Genomic DNA, 22767 nt, shown 5'->3' with positions numbered 1-22767 from the left:
GAGCTCCATCTGCCCGGGGGGCTGGGAATCGAACCCGGGTCGCAGAAGTGAGAGTCCTGCACCCTAACCACTAGACCACCAGGGAGAACAAATACTATTGCCATTATCTGCTTTCAGAAACTAATCTTTAAAGAAAATAAACGGGAATCTACTCATGAATCTGAGACGTATCACTATTTTGACTATAAGTCAAAATCAATAAGAATTTATAAATTATTGTCACTGCTTCATAAAAAATTATGACACTTTCAGAGTTATTAACTGGCACAATTTCATTAATACAGTCAATATTATATCTCCTCCTTTTCTTTCTCTGACAGTTTTTCCTCCTGGGATCCTATAGTTCATGTAGTCAATATAATCGTGACCAGTTTTTCCTAAAGTGGACCTATCCAAATCACATTATCCTAATTAATGACATTCCAAACTAGTTGAAGGTAAACAGAGATTTCCAGTGTCTCTAGGGAAGAGAAAGCATTGAAACTAATCGATCTGATAGTGAGCTCCAAATTAGACATGGAGTCTGCTTTAGAAATGTCAACAATATCAGAAAGAAAACCTAAGAAGCTGGGATTAAAAGTACGCAAGATCATACATGTTTTGAGTAAAGAATTACACAGCATATGGCTGGAGCAATACACTAAATGTGATAAGTCACTGCTAGGAGTAAAAAGAGCAACAGTAACAGGTATTGGTGTGATAAATTGAGACAAGAGTAAGCCAAAATATAGAAACTACTAGCCTAGATGTGTGTAGGACTCAAACTCCAAGCAGAAAGAGAAAACTTAAAGTCATATAATAATCTATAGATACAATAGCGGAAAGAAGTCCAGGAAAGGAAACATCAAGAAAAAGCACCCCAACAATTAAGGAATTTAACTTCTGGTGTAGTTAGTTCCCAAGCAGAATTGACAGAGACTTAAAAGTGAGTTGACACGTTCTTGGACACATTTTTGGACAATATCCATTAGAGAACAATAAATATTACATTTTCTGGAAGATGACCAAAATAATCTAATAGCACTCTTTTCTTTGCTTTTGTGATTATTTCGGCTTGATATTTCTTCCAAATGAATGACATTTCAAAAGCAAACAGATGCTGGACCTCATTACTTGGAGAGAAAGGGATTTTATTAGGGTATTTTGCAAGGCCTTAGATAACTAATGTCCCCATCTTTAGTATTTTTAGGAAAAGCCTTACCCCATTCAAAGTTTCCATTTTATTAAGAAGAAAAAGAAGATATTTTAAGCAATCACTAAGGGAAGGTGTCTCTGTCAATTACTGAAAATAACTTTGAAACGGGAGTTTTTCTTCTGTCTGACAAAAACATACTGGAAGAAATACTCCACTAAGTTTTTCCAAAAGAAACCATCACGATCATCAATCAAAAATAACCTTGAACAGAAAGAATTAATTTCACTGAACTGCATTCAGTCCCTTCAAGGAGTAAAAGTAAGCAGTGAATTTCCACATACACAAAGGAAGCCCTCTTCAGCTGACTCTGCAAAAACCATCCTGGTGCTCTTTGAGGTAAAAGGCTGAGTACTTGCAATCTTATATAAAATTATTTCCATAATTCTGTGTCTGACTTTATATAGTAGAGGCACCTTAGCTGTCCTTTTCAGTAATAATGTTCTCTTCATATTAACTCTGTAGGAGCAATCCCTGAATACACAACTCTGCCTGGCAGTTAAAAAACTAGAATATGGAGACTCTTTCAGTATTGTTACACAGAATGGAAATTGGGGGTTTTTTGAACATTCCCTAGTTTCTTTTCCAATAAAATTTATCACTGCAGTGAAGGTGGACTTTACATGAGAAACATAAATAAAATTATCAGAAAAAAATAATAGCTGATAATTAAATATCATTAAAAAAAAACAAACCTAGAAATATAACCTAACACAACAAAAAGCAATGTCTTTAAAACCAAGGCATTTTGCCAGATTTTAGTGTGCTTACATTCAACTTTGTAGGTAAAATGTTGTTAAAATCTAGTACAGCAAAGACTTTTGTAGAGTGTGCTATATAATATTACACAAACTGACTCCTTAAGACTAAAGCTGTCAAAGAAAGCCTTAAAAGTAGAGAAGAATGACAGGACTCAGACCTCAAGCTAATAATTCCTGCAGATCTATTGATATTAGTGGAAGTCAATGCTTTGCATAAATTGTTGACTGGACAGAAATACATGTGGTCTAAAACTTCTCATCTCACTTTCTTCCCTGCACTTGATTGTATAACTGTTATAATGCTATCAGAGAAAAAAGGCCTAACTATTGCAGAGAATGTCCTATTCTTAGTGCATATCACAAAAACCTAGTGTCTTTCAAAAACTAGGAATTTTATCTACTTACTTAGACAAAAGTTTAGTTCTTAATCTTTCATTAATAATAAGAAGGTTAGGGTCACTGACTAATGTTTACGACAAGAAAAAGCTTCTTAGGAGATGGTTGCTTGAATTTGAAACTACAGTTTTGCCTAGACTTTTCAGAATGGGAGATGAGTCAAATTACCAGTGAGTCAACAGTTAAATCACTCCCACAGATCTACTGTAATGAATTATATGGAAGACACTCTCATGGATTTAACTGCATGAATCATCAGACACTGTGTGTCTTTTTCCCATGACCTTCTAACATATTTCTCTTTGCTGTAAAATATGTTTGAGTGTTGCTCTTAAGTTTTAACTACAATACTTGATGTTGGTTGTCTGACAATAATAAAGTACATTATTTTTTCCCCATGAAAGAAAAAGGGAACTCAAGGCAAGGTTTCTTTATTCAGGAAGAAAATAATTTGGGTTACAATTTTTGGTGGTTTAAGATATTACTTGTTTGTTGCTATTCTGAGTGTAAGTTTAAGAGAGAACAAAAGGAAAATGTAGAGAAAAAGATTGTCTTTGAAGGCAAAATACCAGATGTCACTAACAGTAGACACTGGTATCTTTTTTAAGACTTTGGACTTTGCACAGTAGAGTCATTTAATTTTGTATTAAATCTTAGAATTCTGTTGCTCTGTCCCCTCAACACTAAACCACAAGTTTTTTTGCCTCACATATCAATTTTATCTCCATTAGTATGGCTTTTTGTATTAAACATTCAACCAATGTTTTTTCAGTGCACAGATGTTTCAGTCTAGTAGTTGGCTAAGCCATTTAATTTGCTGCACAATTGCATTTAAATTGTCCAGTGAATCATTGATTAAAATAGAGGAGAAAAGTGTTCCCAGTTAATGTACATGTCGGTGTCCTCTTATTGAAGTCCTTTGTCATTCTGAGCACCTTCCAAGGATCTGAAAATGTATCTTGTTCATGAAAGACTATAAAGGCTTTTAATAATACTATTCTTGCCCCCTCCAAGCCTTAAGATGACAGTCCATAGAATTAATTGTAGCCAAAGGCATGGGCTTTGAGACCTTCCTGGATTTTTCAGTGTCAGATCCAGTTTTTTTGGTGAAGGTATGGATCATGTATTGTAGCTTGGCACTGGTAATGAAGTGATGCAGAGGAAAAAGTCTGAGAGAAGATTTGTCTGCTAAAAACATTAAAGATGGATACTTTACTTCACTAACTTTAAAAAGAGATTTGTTTTAACTAGAACCGTGGCCACTTCATCCCAAGTACTTCGTTTATACTGAATAGAGGAAGTGGCACCTTTAAAGATGGCACCTTTACACCATCAACAAATCTGCCTCATGTTTTCTTTTCTTATGGACACTATCTGCTATTGAATAGATACAACAGGTTTGTTCAGATATTATAGCTTAAATGTACAAATCTGACAGAAACCTACCAACAAGTTAATCTTTGATGTGATTTTAGTCTAGTTTTATTAAGAGATGTTGAGATAAACGTGACAGTTTCATATGTAGTATGGAAGCTTCATTGTGCCTCTTTAACTTGTTTTCATACTAGTGTCATCAAGAGCTGTAGTTATATGTGTATATACATATGGATCCATGAATGCATATATGTACCTACACACAAACATACATGCAAGACATTCCAAAAATACTGTCCTCCTATGAATACTGTGTACCAGTAATTTGGGTTTTAATCTACTTTAGCATGCCATTACATGTAGGATTTCTCTAACCTAATCTAGACATTTTCATTTTAGCTGTATAAGTCTGATATTATCCCACAGATTTTTTTATAGTCCACAAAGTGTAATCACATCCAACAAAGCAATTCAGCTCACCTTAAGATAAATACTTAAGCTAATGTAGATGAATAGCTATGGAAGATACAGAGAAACGTGTCTGCTTAACAGAGGCATAAGAATTTAACTTTTCTTCATCAAAACATAGCTGTTATTTATCCCAGTCTCCACTACTCACTTTTTCTGCTTACCTCCCTGTCTCTGAAATACTGACACAAAATCTGCTTGAGAGATCCTGCTCTCTCTAAATGTCACTGGGATCAGTCTATCCTGCCTTCAGATTGCTGAAAGCCCCATTTCACTGTCCCTATAGACTGTGATCAAACCCAAATGGTCTGCTACCCGCAACACCCTCTGCCTGGCTGTTCCACATTTTCCTCTCCTCCTTCAATGCTATTCTGTCTTTTCACATTCTCTCCCTGAGCTTGAGGTCACACATTACCTCAGTGGAGACAGACTTACAGTCCTGTCGCAGCTGATTGTACAAATAAGCCTTTGAATGATAGAAAATAATTAACGATTTCAAGTTGCATAACAAGGGAAGCCAATCAATACCTTTACAGTCTGTATGATCCAAAGGTCAATTAGGCAGTTTATATGTGCATTTCTGGTTTTGTACAAATAGCTCTTGCAAGCTTCACTAAAATGTACTTGCACTTTATCAGTCCATGACCTTATAGGTTGTACAATTCATGAGCAATTTAAGGCATTCTCAAAAATGTCTCTGAAATATTACAAATAGTATAAATAAAAAATGAGACTACAATAAGTATCAACCCACACAAAACTGCATTTTTTACCATATGTATCAGCATGTCTCTGCTGCTTCTTTTCTCTCTAGGAACCATCACAGCTAAGCAGAATGCAAATAAACATCAACATCTTTATTTTAAGTACAACTTTGTGAGATTTCCATGAGTTTGTTATTTAGGTCAAGGACTCTGAATTATCCTTTGCTCAAGAAAAAATCACCGAAGCTATATATGAGTGACAAAGAACTTACACCCAGGTCACATATTTTGCATTCAAATTAATTGAAACTAATGAATGATATGAAAAAGTGATAGCTTAATCCTGACAACATTAAAATCTATGCAAAAGAGTGGTTTAGACTTCATGATGCAGAACCACATCTTATGACTGGATTTATCATTGCTAGAAATACCTAGCCTTTGGCTCCAACAGCCTCCAACTTGTCAAACTCTAGTTTAATTTTTACAGCTAAACATTTCTGCAAATATTTTTATATGGCATAATCTTGGAAGACAGAGCATTTATGCATTAGACAATGAAAGGATGGATACTTCTTTATATTGTTGGATCCATTGGATACTTCAACAATGTTCAATGAAAGTAAATGCATTCCCCACATATTAAACTTTGAACCAGTCTGAGGTTTCCTAAATATCGCCTTCGGTTTTTGTCTTTTTCCTTCACTTCTCATGTCCTTCTTAAGTATATCAGACCACTCAGTTTTTCTCTTACTCCATGTTTTGCAGTGACCACTCAATACAATCCTTTGCAAGGAGCTGCCTCTCTCAGTCAAGGCACTCAGATTTTGTTTGAGTGGTTCCTTGCCCAAGGGCTGCTGACTTTTTGCAGAGACTATCAGTTCCCATTTAAATCAGCATCCACTTCAGCACATTAGTTATCTTCTCCTCTCTCCCTCCTCAGCCATCACTTTGTCCCCACATGCCCTTCTTGGTTAATAACACACCCAAGTAGGTTATTTAGCACATCTGTGGGGCAGCATGTCTTAGGGAACAGCTGTCATCACTTCACGCTTGCACCAAGCATGCTTCATAGCCCTCCCAACACCCAAAACCACAGCCTTACAGCAGCTCATTTCTGTATTCAAAGTGCACTCAAACTTTACTCTCTAACTTTATTGGCTTCTCGTGGCTGTTCAGATATACCTTAAATACACACACATAAACCAGTACATACTGACTGTCCTCCACAACATATTTTCATAATTCAGTCCTCCATTTTTCTATGAGAAATTCCGGTTTCTTTTTCATTGCTTCACAACTTTCTCTTTAATTATAATTCAGGAGTTTTTCCTCTACTAGTCTGAGTCAATACTTTTTGCAGCAGTAAAGAATCAAGGACCATCTTCCATAAGCCTGCTGCTTCTCTCTGCTGCTCTGCCACTACCAGATATGCTCTTGTAATTCATAACCAGCAGTTTCCACAACTATAAGCATTTTCATGTCCTTCACAAAGATATCTTCACCAAGATTACAAATGCAAAATGCACCTTATTTTGTGACTTTATTTGCTTGAACTACATGTTGAAGATACTCTTGGTAATCTTCCTAGCACAGGCCTGAATCATTATTTATTTCATATTCTAGACCACCACTAAAATATTTGTTTGAGATTCTACAGTCCTTTTTCTGTGTAATCACTTGGTGACTTAATAAATTCATCCTTGCATATTCCCTCCATGTCAAAGAATAAAGTCCCATAGTGTGTTCTGTAATTCAAGTGTATGCATTATTACATACTGTGATGGGGGAAAACAGTTTTCCCCCTGAAGTTATAAAATGGTAAACCCCCAGGGGGTGGTAACCCTTGAGGTTTGAACCAATGAGCGCTTTTGCAAAATATAAACATATCACAAGCAGACCGGAAAAGAAAGTAGTAGTTGTAGTTGTAGTTGGAGAAGTAGCCATGTTGTAGAGCCATGAGGAGAAGCAGCAGGAGCCCCACTGGGGGCTGGGCCCCCCCAGCCCCTGGCTGGGGGGCTGCAGGGACCTGGAACAGTGTTAAACTGGGCTAAGTACCTGTAGCTAGAAAGCTGAAGGAGTTTTCTCCATTGTGAGTGGGCAGACGGAGCGGCGGCAGAGCAGCAGTGGACAGAGAAAGGGTGGCAGAGAGCCAGAACGAGATAAGAACTGAAGAAGCAGCAAACAAACATGCAGCCGAGCAGGAAGATACAGAGTTGTCTGAGAGAGCCGAAAGCTGGCTACAGAGCAGGACTAAGCTCTACAGAGACAGAGTTTGGGTAAGAACTGAACCAAAACCCCCCAAACTCCTTGGAGACCCCTCCTAGAGAGAGGAGGATGATGGACTCCTACTTGAGAAGAGTCCTAGAGTGCTGCAGCACCAGAGAGAAGAGCTAAGAAGCTCAGAGATGTCTCAGAGCTGGACCAGGATGGCCAGAAGGAATGCAGAGGGGGTGACCTTGGCCCCCCTGCTGCTACTGCCAAGCTGGCAGTTTTGAGTCAGAGCACGGAAGCTCTGCAAAGGGGGCTTGAATCCCCTGAAGATATGGACCATCACGAAGGCTCCTGTACTTCGTTGATATGACCGTGGTGAAGTGACCTTTGTCCAGGCGGACACAGCCCATGGAAGAGAAGACCCTCGCTTGGAGACGAAGGGCTGAGAGGGTTTGGATACGCCCCTTGTGTGTACTGGCAGAGATCCAGCTACAGCTGCTGCATGAGAGAAGAGAGCCTCCTGCCCTAGAGACTGCTACTCTGAAAGTAGAAAGGATCTCTTCCTTCTTCCCTCCTGGACTTTTATTTGGAGGGGAGAAGAGATTTGATCCATTGTAAATACTGTTTTGTCATGGTAGAGATAGTTAAGATTGTGTGATGTATTATAATATTTATTTTGTACAGTCATTGTAATATATAATCCCTTCCCCCCATCTTGAGTCTCGTGTGGTGTCTGGAAAACCCATCTCACACTGGGTTGAGATGTGGGAGGGGGGCTAGGACTCCAGAATTGGATTTTGGGGCTCTCAAACCATGACACATACTTGTCTTCTTAATAAGTGGCACTGCTCGACATTTGAGGGGAAATCCAGTAGGGTACTACATACATGTTTCTGCAGCAATTTCCCAAATAAAATCAGCAGCATCCCAGCAGCTGCTGATTCCGTTCAGGGCATAGAGAACCCAGATTGCTGTGCGAGTAAGCTATGTTGGTTAATTGTGAGGCCACTGTCAATTTTCATGTTTTTATTTCCATTCTGCTTGGTGGCATGTTTGTAGAAGATTGTATCAGCTTTGTTCACAACTTGATGTGTACTTGGAATATTTGTGAATACTCAGCAAACTATCTTATTCTATAAACCATTATATTTGAAATTTTAGAGCAAATGTTAGAGTAGATTAAAAGACGATGGGTCTACACCTCTTTCCAATACTCTCTAAAATTTTCAGATAAGGCAAAAGTGAAACAACAACAGTCTTATGTTGTGAGCTAGTAGTGTCCCAACTTTGAATTCTTTGAGTGAAAGTGAAATTTTTGTGTTCTGAACTGATCATTGACATTTTACTACATTGATGACTGGCAGAGAAAAAGGGTAAGAGAATGTGCTTTACTCACCCAAGAAGTTTGACTGAATGAGTTTTCCATTTAGATCCTGCTTTCTGGGTGTGTCGATATATTCCCTCTTTGTAAAGGAAAAAATCTTCATACACTCTCATTATAGCTGAAAAACAATAGGAAAAATCAGCAGAGTCAGCAAATATTACTTCCATTCTTATTCACTCCTTGCATTTTACCAGTGAAATTTTTGTTGTGTGTTGGGCTGCATTGTGTGTTTATAATTACATTAAACCCATTAATTTCTCAGAATTCCCCTGCTGTGAGTGAGCCAACAGAAATACTTGAACAGAGGTTTCTCGAAGGTCTTTTATCAAATTGGTTGGCTTTCTTTGTCATGGAAGCCCCTTATTACAGGCTTCTTCCAATACAGTAAGAAGAAACATTGCCTCTTGAGGCTTACATAAATTTTGTAATCCAATTCAACAAAATTAATCTCTTTAAAGTTCATGTATAAACTACTCAGTTCTGACTAGCATCTGCATATTCAAGAAGAGAATCTAACAGACAATGTATATCCTGTGAAATATGGTGGGGTGACATGTATGCCTTTTTCTGAAACTCAGAGTTCATTAAGTACACAGCAATCTCCTTAAAGAAAACTAGATTGTCTCTATATATATAAATCCTAATGTTCAACTAAACGTGTGGAAAAAACACCACTTTTTGTCTATAAAAATATAAGGTGAAAGAGCTGATGAACTGGAAATTTTGTGCAAATGAATGAAGATTACAACTATTACAACTCTCATTTCATGTCTATTCATTATTTCATAGGAGTATCATTCAGTTTTTTATTAAAAAAAATAGTTCTGGGTTTCTTTTCCACATTTATTCTGCCACTTTACTACCATTTGCTTTATGGTGGGCTGCTAGATCCAGAGAAATGAAAATATTTTTCATGTCTACATTACCTTCAGATTGCAGTGAATCAGAAGCATTAAATATGAACTTAACTAATTTTTTAGCTTATGATTTTATCTGCCACACAGCTTGGACATAAAAATTAGTGAAATCTCATTTCCTAAAATCTTGCACCTTGGGAGTGCCATAAAGCACAAGTTTCACTGACCATTTTTTATGTGGTTGGAGCATTTATAACACGTGTGTCTGGTATAGATCTGCAGTATTCAGTAAGGTGAGCTCATGCCACAGTTTTTTCTTTCCGGCCCACTTTCAAATTTCCTTTTCCTACATGAATAGTTTCATAAACTTGAAGGAAATTAAGTATCTTTACAATATCTTGGCCTCTATCATACTTAGCTTAAAACAGAAAACAGTCTCAAATTTTAGGGGATGAAAGACAACTTCTCAAAACATGGTGAAATGATGCCCTTTGCCTAGATAAAAATGTACCTTGCTAATGAGGTCATTCACATAAAAAACTGTACTCTGATAACAAGACACAGGGAATAAACAGCCATGATGCTACCTAGGTGGCAAGTCAGAGGGACAGTTGTATCAGTTAAATCAGAAAAAAAGTTAAATGCTTCAAATTAGTAATGTTACAGCTTCTGCTGAGCTGCCTGCCAAACCAGAGCTCACTCTCTGACAGTCACAGACCAACTGGGAAATAGCACAAACTTTATTCTTAGTTTCTAGATGCAAGCTCAGGACTCCATTAGAGATCTCTGTAAAGGTTCCCCTCCTCCCTCTGTCCCTGGGCTCACCAGTGTACAGAGCTAGAAGTTTAATTCCTGTGGATGTCCCTGTCCCACTGTGTATGATGCCACCTGTACAGGTTTCTGAGCTGCAGAGGAGCTTGTAGAGGGAGATCTTGAAAGTGATACAAAGGAACAGAAAGGGTAAAGACTCCTGCTGGCCTTAGGCCAGGTGAAAGTATCACAGGGGCAGTGAAGGAAATATCATTCAAAAAATTACTGTAGGGGCGTCCCTGGATCTTGTTTTTATACCTTGGCCAAAGGGAGGGGTTGAATGCAAATACTACGGAATTCACTTCTCCCATGGGAGGACTGAGGTTCAAAGATCTCATCTTCCATCAGGATGACACGGGAGAAGATGTTTCATTTCTAAATCACATTGTTCTTGAAATCAGTGTCCATATGTTCAGTTTCAGAAAACAATCTATTCTTTATTAGCAACTCTAAATTGTATAATCATAGAATGGCTTGGATTGAAGGGGCCCTTAAAGATCACCTAGTTCCAAACTCCTGCCATGAGCAGGGACATCTGCTCCCATTAGACCTGATTGCTCAGAGTCCCATCCAGTCTGGCTTTGAACACTTCCAGGAATGAGATGGTGTTTCCCTGTTGGCTTCTGTTCCCTCAGGAGTCACTGGCTCATCTCTATATGACTGCAAGTGTCCTCCAGTGTGGCCAGCACATTTCAGAGTCACCACCAGAGGACCCTCACTAGTATTCTGTCCCTCAGGTTTGTATCTCACCCCACACCTTGCCAGGGACAAACCTGGTCACATCTAGCTTAAGGCTTTGCCAATGAGCCCTGGTAGTTCCCAAGCAAAAACTCTCCTCCCTCTCTGGGAAAGATGAGTCCTGTCTGATACCAGCATGCCTAGTGCTGAGGCCTATTCCATTGTCAAAAAAAGCCAACATTTTGGCAGTGACACCAGCCATGTAGGCCTGTATTAATAGACTCAGCCCATCTGATTCTTCCTATGTTGCTGCCTTCAACTGGAAGCATAGTGGAAAATGTTACCTGTGCCCCAAATCAAAAGACATGTTCTTGTCTGTGGAGAAATATCATGCATAAATTATTTCCATTGAAGTGAAGTAGAAAATTTTGAAGCCTGTTTCCACAGCAAGTAGTCTATGTGAGAGAATTTCATCCATGTTTATATATACATTGCATTTGTATGTATACAGCCATTTGTTTATGTGTGAACGTATATACTCATGTATATGTATATCTATATACCTTGCAATAAGGAGCTAAATAATGGTACAGTTTCTGGAGTTAGAGTGGTCTGAGTGCATGAAGCGTAGGGTGGACGGACAGGTGACAAGTCTAGACCTAGCACTGAGATATTTTTTATTTATTCAGTGGATTTGTCCTGATACAGACTGTGACTTGGACAGGATGAGATGATCACAGTCCACCAGCTAACTTTTTTCCTCTCATAAAGAAGAGATTTTGCATTTTCCAAAATGAATGGATTGGTTATTAATGAATCAGAAAAGGTAGAGATTTTTATAAGGTCGACTGTAGTTCATACATGACCTACTTCAGTCATGCTGAGCTTGTCAGATCTATGCATATAGATACAGCATAAAATTCTTCAGTAAGGATTTATCTCTTAGACATGCAAAGATACAAGATACTAAAACTAGTTGCTACAAAAGGAAACAAAGTTTAGCATTATACATTAATGTAGCTGAGTGCTTCTGCAGATCTTTTTCTATGTCAGCAAATTAAACACTCCTCTTTTTTTCTCAAGATCATGATAGCTGAAATAATAAGTTTTGTGGGGTCAAAACACTGATGTGTTGCAACAACGTGCAAGCAATAAGCTTTTCTTTTGATTGAGACTGACTACTGTGTCAGAGGATAATTTCCCTACATCAGCACTATAACTATTAAAATATTTCCTAAAGTTCATTTAAAAAAAAAAAAAAGATGAATGGACAATATTAGATTTGAATGTTTTCAAAGTATTGATAAAATTTCACTTTGTTTATTGGAAAATGGATTTCTTAAAATAACAAGCATTTCATCATTTGCATCTGAAAATGCTAATTGAATAGTTCCTGTGCCATATAAGACAACATATGTTAGAGAGAAATTGTCATTCTAACTTGAAAGCTGTATAATATAAAATCTTCAATTACATTTCTACACCTCCTGCTTCAAAATTATTTAAAAAATATTTTTTTCTTAACTTTGAATATAGCCAAAAATCAAAGTCCATTAATCATTAAACAGTATGACTGACATCATGATCTTTAAAGGATTTAGCTGGATCTTTCCAGCTATTAAACATTACCTAGTACATTAGATAAGATTGGCCCTAAGCAATTTGTAAGTTCTTGAAGAATGACAAGTGAATGAATAATGGAAAATCTCCTTCAGTATTTAAAGATCATTTGCAGGATGTTTTGGGAAAAAAAGTATGATATGGTTTTACAATTAGATTTATACCCTGGTTGCGTTTGTAATATGGGATGATAGAAGAGAGAATTTAGTGACAAACTATTGGGTAGCAACTGTGACTCATTTAAAAATCACATTATAGCCAAAAAAAAAAAAAAGGAAAGTAATTTGACTCAGTGATGCATACTCTGATACTCTGAGTTATATGCTCTTATTTAGATCTTGATTTTTCTACATACAGCATTACCTTAACCCAATAAATGAAAAACATTGACATTTCAAAAATTATATGAAGTGTTGAGTGGTTAAATCCTAACAGAAGGCTGAATATTGATTATTTTGTATAGAAGACTTAGCACTAAGAGATTAATCCAGCAAACTGTGTATACGCAGATTATGAATGCGATATTCAAGAGATGTCTGAAATTCTATCTCGAGGATCCTAATTTTTTCATTTTCTTAAAAATAGCAGAAATTACTGTCCTTGCATCTAGATCAAATGCAGTGTGGGAAAGAATATATTCCTTGGGCAAACAAACTTGGACAGAACAAAAAAATGACTGATGATGTTCTTGGTAAGTCTGAGCTTCAGATTAATTTCAGCTGCACACATAAAGAACTTAAAGAAGCCATTTCCACTCCATGCATGAAAATGAATTCTATCTAATAATCAAAACCATTTGAATTATAAATTGGAGATTATGATAAAACCTTTTATAATTAAAGGCAGTAGATATGCAGAAGTCCCCTGAATAAAATGCTTTGGTCCACCCAGTGTAGGCAGACATCCTGCACTATGACCTTTCTCCATCACCCCGAGCCCCACATCCCTCAACCTCTCTAGTTACACGGGCCTGAGGTGTGAGCAGGAACCTGCATTTTCACCTGCTGCCAGCACCATCCACTGCCACAAATGGACAGTATCCAGGGTAAACAGTTTTTTTGCTGTTCCTGACTCACTGCTGATGTCTCTTTATTTCTGACCTCTAAGAGATCAGGGATCTTCATTGCAGAGTTCAGCAGAAAAAAAATCAAAACTCATAAGCCTCTACAGTCAACAAGAGCATTCGGGCTCTGAAATAGGAAATCCTGGGGGTATTTCAGTACTGAATGACTTGCTAGAGGGCCCATATCCTTCAACATTACTATCAGAGGAGAGCAGGCCTGATGGGTTGGCCTTAGCTTGTGGGGAAATCAACCTCAGACCTAGACAGCAGAGCTTGACTAACATTTAATTCCTTCTGCACAGCCACAAATTGCTATTTCATTGGTGACTGAAGAACTGTCATTGAAAAAAACACATTTCCTGCACATAGATTTTGCACAAAGTTTCAACAAATGCAGCTTAAGGTCATTTCACTCTTTACAGACTCTGATGCAGTAGTACTGCCTTTAGGGCTACTACTTGCACACCAAATGTCCCTGGATGAACTACAGTGCATATGACTGGTTTCTTCACTGTGGCATGTAACTTGTGTTTTCTAATATTTTGACAAAAGGTCATTCCATGGTCTAATTATTTCAATAACATGATCATCTTCCAAACTTACCATACCTTGCACTGGTCCTTTGTCCATGATTTCTTTCATTATATCAGTTTCCTGAGAGGAGGTGAGAGCAGCAGAAGAAAGGGCAAGGGAAGATAATACATTTATTAAATAGTGTACTTATCATGGCCAGGCTTCACGAATGAAGATTTGGGAAGGGCTCTACCCACGTTTGTTACAAGTGCACTGGTGGCTAAAAAGGCCAATACAAGACAGGCACGTCCGGTTGCAAAAGGCACAGCAGAAAGACTCCTTGGGTGGTATATTCTGCAAGGCACGATTCTTTCTGCATTGTCTTTTCTCCTTGAGAGTGATCCTGTGTGCTTTCTCAAAGGCATCAGCAGCGTTATAGATGGTGTGTCTCCAGGCCTCCTGATTGGAGGCCAGAGTACACCAGTTATGTTGATCAAAGTGTACTTATATATAGTATAAATATACCATTTTACTTGGATTTCTGCTAGAAAATATTTGGTTTACCAAATGAACAAAAGCTTCAGAAACATGTTTAAGAAGCACTAATGCACCATGATGACTGCAAACTTTCTTTTCTATCTCTAATTTCTATAGGACCACAAAGCATCAGCTTTAAAGAGATGATGTACAAGTGAGAAACTGTAAAGAATTTAAAATCTTATGAAAATACAAAGACAACATAAAGGAAAATTCACAGCTCTAGTCTTGAAGTAAAGTGGACATATTTTAATATGCTAGATAATATTGAATCCCCAAAGGAGTAAAAGAAGTGAGACAGTAAGTGAACACCACACCATGAACTTACTTTTGAGGAGACCCTGTAGTGAGAGGCACACCGGTATAACCGATTGGATTTTTCTAAAGCATTGGGACATGGCCCATCTGTATAGTTTTTTCCATATTCACTTGACACATAACAGTGATTTTCAGCTGATGGCCCCAGGTGACTATTCCAAAATGATGGATAACAAGCATAGGATACAACCCTGTCCAGATAGTAAAAAAAAAAAAAAAAAAGTTGATAAGAAGCTTGCTTAAACATTTTTGCCATTTTATGTCAAGCTTTTAACTATTTTGCAACTGTCATATTTCAAGTAATATTCTTCAAAAGTGTGAATGACTCATATCTTCGACTGGCTGGCATTTCCTTCAGTTCACATACATGATATTTATGATTAAGTTTCAATTAGAGTAGTCCTCTCCCAACCCTTCTTTGAAGAGAGATAGGGCAGAAAAAGTGGCTTAGCACTTGTCACCTGGTACATTCATCTCATTAGTGATGCATGAAAGTTCACATGGCATAAGATCAAGAAATTACCAGTGTTGTCAATGGGATTCATTTGGCAAAAATGGCTTGTGAAAAGGGCATGGAATACTGCTAGGTATTTCCAAAACAATGTACACATTTCTGCGTTAATGCTCTGGAAGCTTATAAGTAGCGTTTTTTAAAGAGCATAATTAAATAGTTCAATGAAGCAGAATATTTTAAAATAGGCAGTGCTATAAGAAGCGTATGTATTTAAGTATCTCATCAATTATACTAAACTTTCAGAATCTGAGGAAAAGAAAATTATTTCTACACAATATGGAGTATAATTATGTTTGCCTACATATACTTAGTTGTCCGTAGTTTTACAAGACAAGCCCATATATGTTTCAGCTATTTTGGATAAGACATAGCATTTTCCCATTAGCATTTGGTGGTAGAAAAACTACCTGAGGAAAATGTCTTTTTCTTACCAAATCCTTTCTGCCCAAACTAGATCACATACATCCACAAGCTTCAAAAATAATTCAGCTTAGATGAAAAGGGATTATCCACCTAAGGTTGTAAGGTTGCTAGGCTGTTATTGCTTAGGTCTTCAATCTGCTCACTGACAAACCCTTTTAATCCCTTCTGAATATCTGAAAGTGTTCTGGATTCACAGATTTTCAATGAAGAATGGAAAGTATTTAGGCCAAACACACAGAGGTTTTTATCACTCAGTTTTAACTTTTATTATGCTATGTTTCTACTGCCGGGTAGAAGTAAATCTTTGGTTTATATATGTACACATCTATAAATATTTATAAAATCTATTTATCTCTATATGTAATTATTCTATTCAGCACTGATGATAGATTTCCAAAAGAAATACAGGATTACTACTGAGTGCAATCAGGCCTGTAAGGCAGGTAAGACGAGCAAATACAGTCCTCAGAGCACAGTCTAGCATAGGTAGGGCAGGAGTAGGTGATGGTAGTCCAGTAAAAAGAAAGGTATGACACCTATTACTCAGGTGTACTTAGAGACACCTCAAAGGGAGACAACAGAGGAGAAATTAATTCCTGGAGTAGGGATTTTTCACCCTCTTCTTTCAGTTGGATTGTCCTGATGGACTTTTCACAGGTTCTGCATGGATGAGTCTTATTTCTATGTCAACAGAAGTGAAGCACCAAAAAATACAGTAGCACTCTGGAGACACGATTACTCATTCTGAACTAATAGTCACCTTTGCACCAACCATAAATTCTGCAGTTGTGAGTAACATAATTTAACAGCTTTTTGATGAAACATGAGTTTGTATATGCTGAAGCACCAGCACAACAGTAAACATTAAAAATACTTCAAAGAGAAGACCTTGCTGGAAGACTCATAGAATCGAAACAGAAATAGATGTAGATACATTTATGTGCACAAATATAGATGCACATATATGAAAATAATATTAGAAACAACCAGGATCCAAGGAGAAGCAAGAAAATTCTGTGTTACATTCATACATTCTTAGCAGAATTCATCTGAAGTCATGTTTATGTGTTCAATCTCATGAAAGGTTTTGTGTTTTTATTGCATTTTTATATTTGAGTTGTGGGATAAAAAAGAAATCCAAAACATGAGACTGTGTTATTAGCAAGTTGGCCAAAAAAAATTACAGTAATATCTTTCTCATACCCTGCAACTGCTAAGAGTTCAAGGTATAAATCAGGTTAAAGTCTGATTAGAAGCAGTGTTTGCATCCAAGTGTATAACCTCTATACTACCTGAAAATGAAACATTTCTTTCTCATTCTTGAAAAATATAACCTTTTAATTTCCCTTAATAGTTAAAATAGATGCTTTCAAAGAACATTGATTTCTCAAAAATTATGGCTTGTAACTAAAATACGTAAAATTAATAATAATTAGAAATAGAATACATATTTATTCTTTAATGAAGGAGGATAGAGAGAAAGAGTGAGAGTTAAACATTGTTTCAGCTCCACTTACAGCAGATTTTGCTGTTAATCGGGTACTGATTCTGAAAAGTCAGGTCTCAGCACTAGCTTAAGCACATTGAGCTTTATGGAAGTCTTCTGCTGATTTCACTGTGGATAGTTTAGGCCAGCACTCAATTTTTCTGAACATCTGTCAAAAACCTGAGACAAGCACACTTCAGAAATCAGAACACTAGAAACTTTAAAACAGCATCGAAAGCCTGCTGTGGAAATTTACAAGCCCCCACAGAAAATCAATGGGTTTTCTCCCTATTGTAGGCTATGGAGATAACGAAAAATGATTGCAATATAATCGTCCATAAAAATAAAAGTTACCTGAAAGTGTGAGGAAGCAAGCACTATTCAACCGGGCTCATTCAAAAGACACTTCATGCCATAAATTTCCATTTTTTTCATTGTCAGAGGTAAAGACTTATGCATTGGAGAGTTTAGCTACAAAAATTGTTCAATTATGAGTCCAGTGAATCAAAAAGTTTTGTTGTTGTTTTTGATATTACTTGCTCTTCTCCATTGTCAGAGACAAAATATCGGGCTAGATGGACCCTTGCTCAGATCCAGCATAGCTGTTCTTGTGTTCTTCCAGTATCTGTTCTCAAAGATATTTGGATGTTTCACTTGAGATGTTAATTTGTGTCTGGAACTGTTGGAACAGAATCTGAAATACCATTTGAACTTGAGGAAAGAAAATCAGGATATAGAAATGTTTATAAAAATACAAAAGTAGAAATACTTTCTCATGTGGCACTTTGATGGCAAATCAATGATTGGGGATAAGAATGGGTAGCAGGTAAAGGTCTGTCATAGCACAGTGATGTTGTACATACTAGAGCTAGCTCCATGGGAAAAAAAAAGCTTAATAAATTACTAAGAAAATAATCTTGTATTGTTGAGATTTATTGGAGATCTAGATAGTTTCCAAAAAAATTCATAACGTATCTCAAAACTCCCCTTCGGATTCTTTACTCAGACAGTCACCTGCAAAGAGGCTGGTGAATACCATGAGGCTGAGCCACAAGCAAGTACTTGGGACTGTGGAGGTGAAAAGGCAGTTCACAGGTGTGCTATGGTGAGCTGAGGTGCTGTGGCTGTGTGATTCCAGGCTTATATCAGTCACAAAGCCTGCTCTGCCCAGCAATGTTACACAGCTACTCAGTCAGGTCAATCTTCTTGCTACTGCATTTACACCAGGACAAGCTCCTGCATGGTTACAGCTAGGTGGATAATGAAGTGGCTCATACAGCCGCAGCCTGCCTTGCTTTCCTTACAAAAATAAGCTAAGTCTTTTATACTTAAACTGCCTCTGCAGAACAGGCTCTGTCATTAACTACAGTGCTTAAGGTAAAAATACTACTATTTGCTGGTATAGAAAGAATCTTATTATTATGGCCTCATGGTGGTTATGCCCATAGAGCGATAACAGGCAGAGGGAATAGAAGACTAAGAGATTGTCCTATTGCTGCATTCTTTACAGCTTTTCCTCTAAAAATAACTTGCTCTAACTTCACCTCTTCTTTTATCTACACTGTCAATTCTTGAGCTCCTGTCCTTAACAGGCAAGCAAACAGTCCAGTGAGAGTTGTAATTACTCTCCTAAGAGCATGAGCTACTGATTAAAAGGAGACTGTTCTCCTAGATACAGAAAATTATTGCAGTTTAAAAGTGTTTACAGTTAAAATGTCAAGTTAGAACTTTCATTTCTCGTAAATGAAGCCTTTGCCTTTACCCCCATGAGGTGCTGAGTGGCCTTTGCTGGATAGAATCACTCACCTAAAGGGTCTCCCGCTCAAAACCTAGATCAAAACTAGTTTAGGGTTTAAACCCTGAGAGAGAAAGATCAAGCAGTGCTTGATATAAACTCTCCTCATAACAATATGAAATCTTTGTCAGATCAGAAATAGTTTGCTACACCTGCAGAAAGCAGAATGATCGCTTGTATACTGTGTCTACGTGAATGACAGGTCTTCATCTGGATCCCTAGGCCGCCTTGTCAAGTAAGATGCATCACATCTGACATTCTTTTGCTCTTGCCATGGTTTGTTTGTTTGTTTTTTACTTAAATTAAAAGGTGACAGAGAGCACACCTGAGATCTCTCTGTCTGCCAATTTCAGATATATTAAAGACAGAATAAGGGATAAGATTGCATGAAAATGAGAAACGAGAGAGAAAATTGATTTTGGTATAGAACAGAAAGGACAAAAATATTCTGGTAATGTGAAAACCAGCAGAATTTAATTATATGGTATATAAAATGTGGTTATTGAAATTCTCCTAGAAGCCATTTCCAGGCATACAAATTTTAAGGAGTTGAATAAGAAAAGGCAATGCAGATTTACCATGACAGGTAGTGATGAGATGATGAGATGATCTGACCATGATGAAATGACTGGTTCCGTGGAGAATAAGAAAAGCAGTAGATATCATTTACCTTGCCTTTAGCAACATTTTCAGCATAGTTTCCCATGGTGTTCCTCTAGTTTATTGGCTTAGATAAGTTGCTTACAAGTACAGTTGTGAATTGGTATGCTGAAAGGTTGACAGATCAAAATGACTGGTGTCTGTTTCCTAGTGGCATTCCTCAGGAGTTAACACAAAAGCAACAGTTTTGCATCTCTATTAACAATCTTGATAGTGGGATGTAAGGCACCCTTAGCCAGTTTGTGGAGAATGCAAAGCTGGTGGTGAGTGATTAGTATGCACAACTGCCATTCATAGCTGTGTTAATAGGCTGGAGAAATGAGCACATGGAAATATCAAAAAGTTCAACAAAAACAGATGGCAAATCCCACCTCTGAGCCAGAACTGCCCAGGTACTGGCAGGGCACTGCCTGTGTAGAAAGCTGTTTTACAGAGAAGGACATGAGGTCCTGAGAAACAGAAAGTTGAATGTAGCTCAGCAGTGAGCCCTCTCACAAACGTGGACAACCAATACTAGGCTGAATTATCAAGAACATAGCCAAGACATTGTGAAAAATTATTATTCCCCTCAAATTACTACTCCACAGATAAAGTAATATGTTCACTTATGTAATCCCCAGGAAAGACACTGATAAACGGAGTAAGTCCAGTGGAAGGCACTTAGGGGACTGGAACTAAAACAGCTGAGACAGCTGGACTTGTTCAGCCCAGAGAAGAGAAAGCTAAAAGAGGATCTAATTCCTGTCATCAACTACATAAAGAGAGCTATCGATGAGACAGAGCAAAACTCTTGGAGATGCACAGTGAAAAGTAGAAAGGTACCAGTCACAAGTTGTACCAAAGAAAATGCTGATGTAAGAGAAAAGTATTTGACCGTGAGTGGTCAAACAAAGTGACCTGCTGCAGAAAAGGCTGTGGATACTCCATCCTTGAAGATACTCCAAATGTGTTCAGGGACATGACCTGAACAGTCTGTTCTAATTTCATAGTCATGCTTTGAGCAGAACACTGGACCAGGCGACCTTCAAAAGTTCCAACCTAAATCATTCTGTAAGTCTATAAATGATTTTATGCCATTTTTAAAAAGTCTCTAGTTCTCTGTGTGGCCTTTGACAGCTGTTAACTTTGCTTAGTCTGACCTGAAGGAAGAAGGATCTAGGTATAGTCCTTGATAGAGTGTTGCATTCTGGAATAAACCTTGGGATGAGATTATTACAATTTGCTTCATAGAGAAAACATGTTTGATTCTTTTGAATACTCACAATGTGATCTCATGCAGGTGGCTGCTTACTCAAGGTTGTTTAACATGAAGATCCTGTATCCCAAGAACCACAGACATTTTGAGTCCACTTACAGTATTGTCTTATTGTAATTTAAGCAACTGTTTCAAGTTAAAATAATCCAAACAGTTAGATAAAATATTTACCCGTGTGTTTTCAGATATCTCCAAGCACCATCAATACTTCCACCATTACATCCATGTTGATTGGTATCACAAGAGATCAAATTCTGAACAGAAAGGTTGTCTGTGATCTGACCCTTGGAATGAATTGTTATTCTATCTGCTGCAACACCTGTTTTGAAATAAATATTCTTTTATAAAAAACAAATAATTACTCACAACTTCACATTTGTCATCGTGGAAAAGGACTGAAATACAATCCCAATATTTTCTGCCTGTGCAGATATCTTCACTAAACAATACCAATATAATCCGTAGAGACTTTCAAGAGAGAAGATTGTGAAACTGCAAAGCATCATGAGCAACTTTGCTGTAATATTACAAATCTCTAGATTTACTTGTTATTGTAAAGTCCCACATATCTAAAATCAGATGAGATATTTACATAATTTAGTCTGATAGTCTCTATGATGTCCGTAAATGCACAGTCATATCCAGTTTTCTTCATACTTCCCCACCTCTCTGCAGCTGAGTTTCCAAATCTCTTCACTTTCTTTTCCACCTTTCTTTTCTTTATTTGAGGGTGCAGGGGGGAAAAGCAAAAATGAACAGTCCTTTGAAGAAGAAAATTCAAGACTGGAGACATCTATTGGTTTCATTAGAAAGAATATTTGGACATGTTCATATTAAAGTGTAAATGTAGTATTCTTTGTACTTTCTTCCCTTATCACACAAAATTCTTCTTCTGAGATAGACATCTTAGATGTCTGAATTCAATCAGATAGTCATAATTCTTAGTACTTATATATTTATGCACTGATTTAAAGGCAGCCTAGGTTAACTAAGTTGTGGTTGAAACTAACCTACTTCTACGTTCTTTATCGAATGATGATGAAACAACCATTAAGCCCCAATCCCAGTCATTACCTGTGATTAAATTATATTTTTGTTACTTTTAGCCCCTCATTTTGAACCTGAAAATAAATTTTTTAAAAATATCTTGAAATCTAAGGCTCCATCAAAATCAACACTAGCTTTGGTGAATTTTGGGCAAGACTTCAGAAAAGTGAATCTGCTCATGGCAGGTGACAATTGTGTTTTGTGCTTTTGTGAGCTGTCACATGATGATGAATTTATTTTCATAGGTATAAGAGTCTTTTAGTAAATAGTTTTGGAATAGTTACAGAAATTACTCATGATAAGAAAAAATTATACAGTAGTGGTTTTCTATTCATTGAACAACAATTAATCTTGCGAAGAAAAATTGAAAATTGTTAGATGCAGCTAAACAACATGGGAAGGCATCTTATAATATCTAGCTTTGAAAATAACAATGAATTAAAATAAAAAGATTTACTTATGAAAGGGAAAATTTAGACATAATGTCTGGGAAGTCTTTCCCTCAGTGATCTCTGTACATCTCCACAGTAATCTGTCAGTAGAGCTGTTAAAAGCTCTCTTGGTCTGCAGTGGACAGGACAGGGAAAAAAGTGGTTTTGGTCTGACTTTTATAGAAAGCTGGGGTTAGCTGGCCTAAATGCTTCTTTTCCTTCTCTTCCTGTTGTGATTTAAAGAAGCAGTTGCAGCAACCTGCACCA

General features: G+C 37.3%; 1 protein-coding gene across 1 annotated transcript in view; it reads right to left on the bottom strand.

Moving 5' to 3' along the window:
• The window catches only part of TINAG (tubulointerstitial nephritis antigen), a 43309-nt gene that overhangs the window by 7404 nt on the left and 13138 nt on the right, over positions 1–22767 (bottom strand). Inside the window, exons 6-9 of the mRNA XM_017814533.1 lie at positions 21194–21341; positions 14900–15080; positions 14130–14175; positions 8506–8611 (exon numbers count right to left, since the gene is read on the bottom strand). Of these exons, the coding sequence (XP_017670022.1) occupies positions 8506–8611; positions 14130–14175; positions 14900–15080; positions 21194–21341 (481 nt within the window). The remainder of the gene's footprint in view (positions 1–8505; positions 8612–14129; positions 14176–14899; positions 15081–21193; positions 21342–22767) is intronic.

The sequence above is a fragment of the Lepidothrix coronata genome, unplaced genomic scaffold (genome assembly GCF_001604755.1).
Source record: "Lepidothrix coronata isolate B3197 unplaced genomic scaffold, Lepidothrix_coronata-1.0 Scaffold45, whole genome shotgun sequence".
Lineage (NCBI taxonomy): Eukaryota > Metazoa > Chordata > Aves > Passeriformes > Pipridae > Lepidothrix > Lepidothrix coronata.
This window is presented reverse-complemented; position numbering and strand designations above follow the sequence as displayed.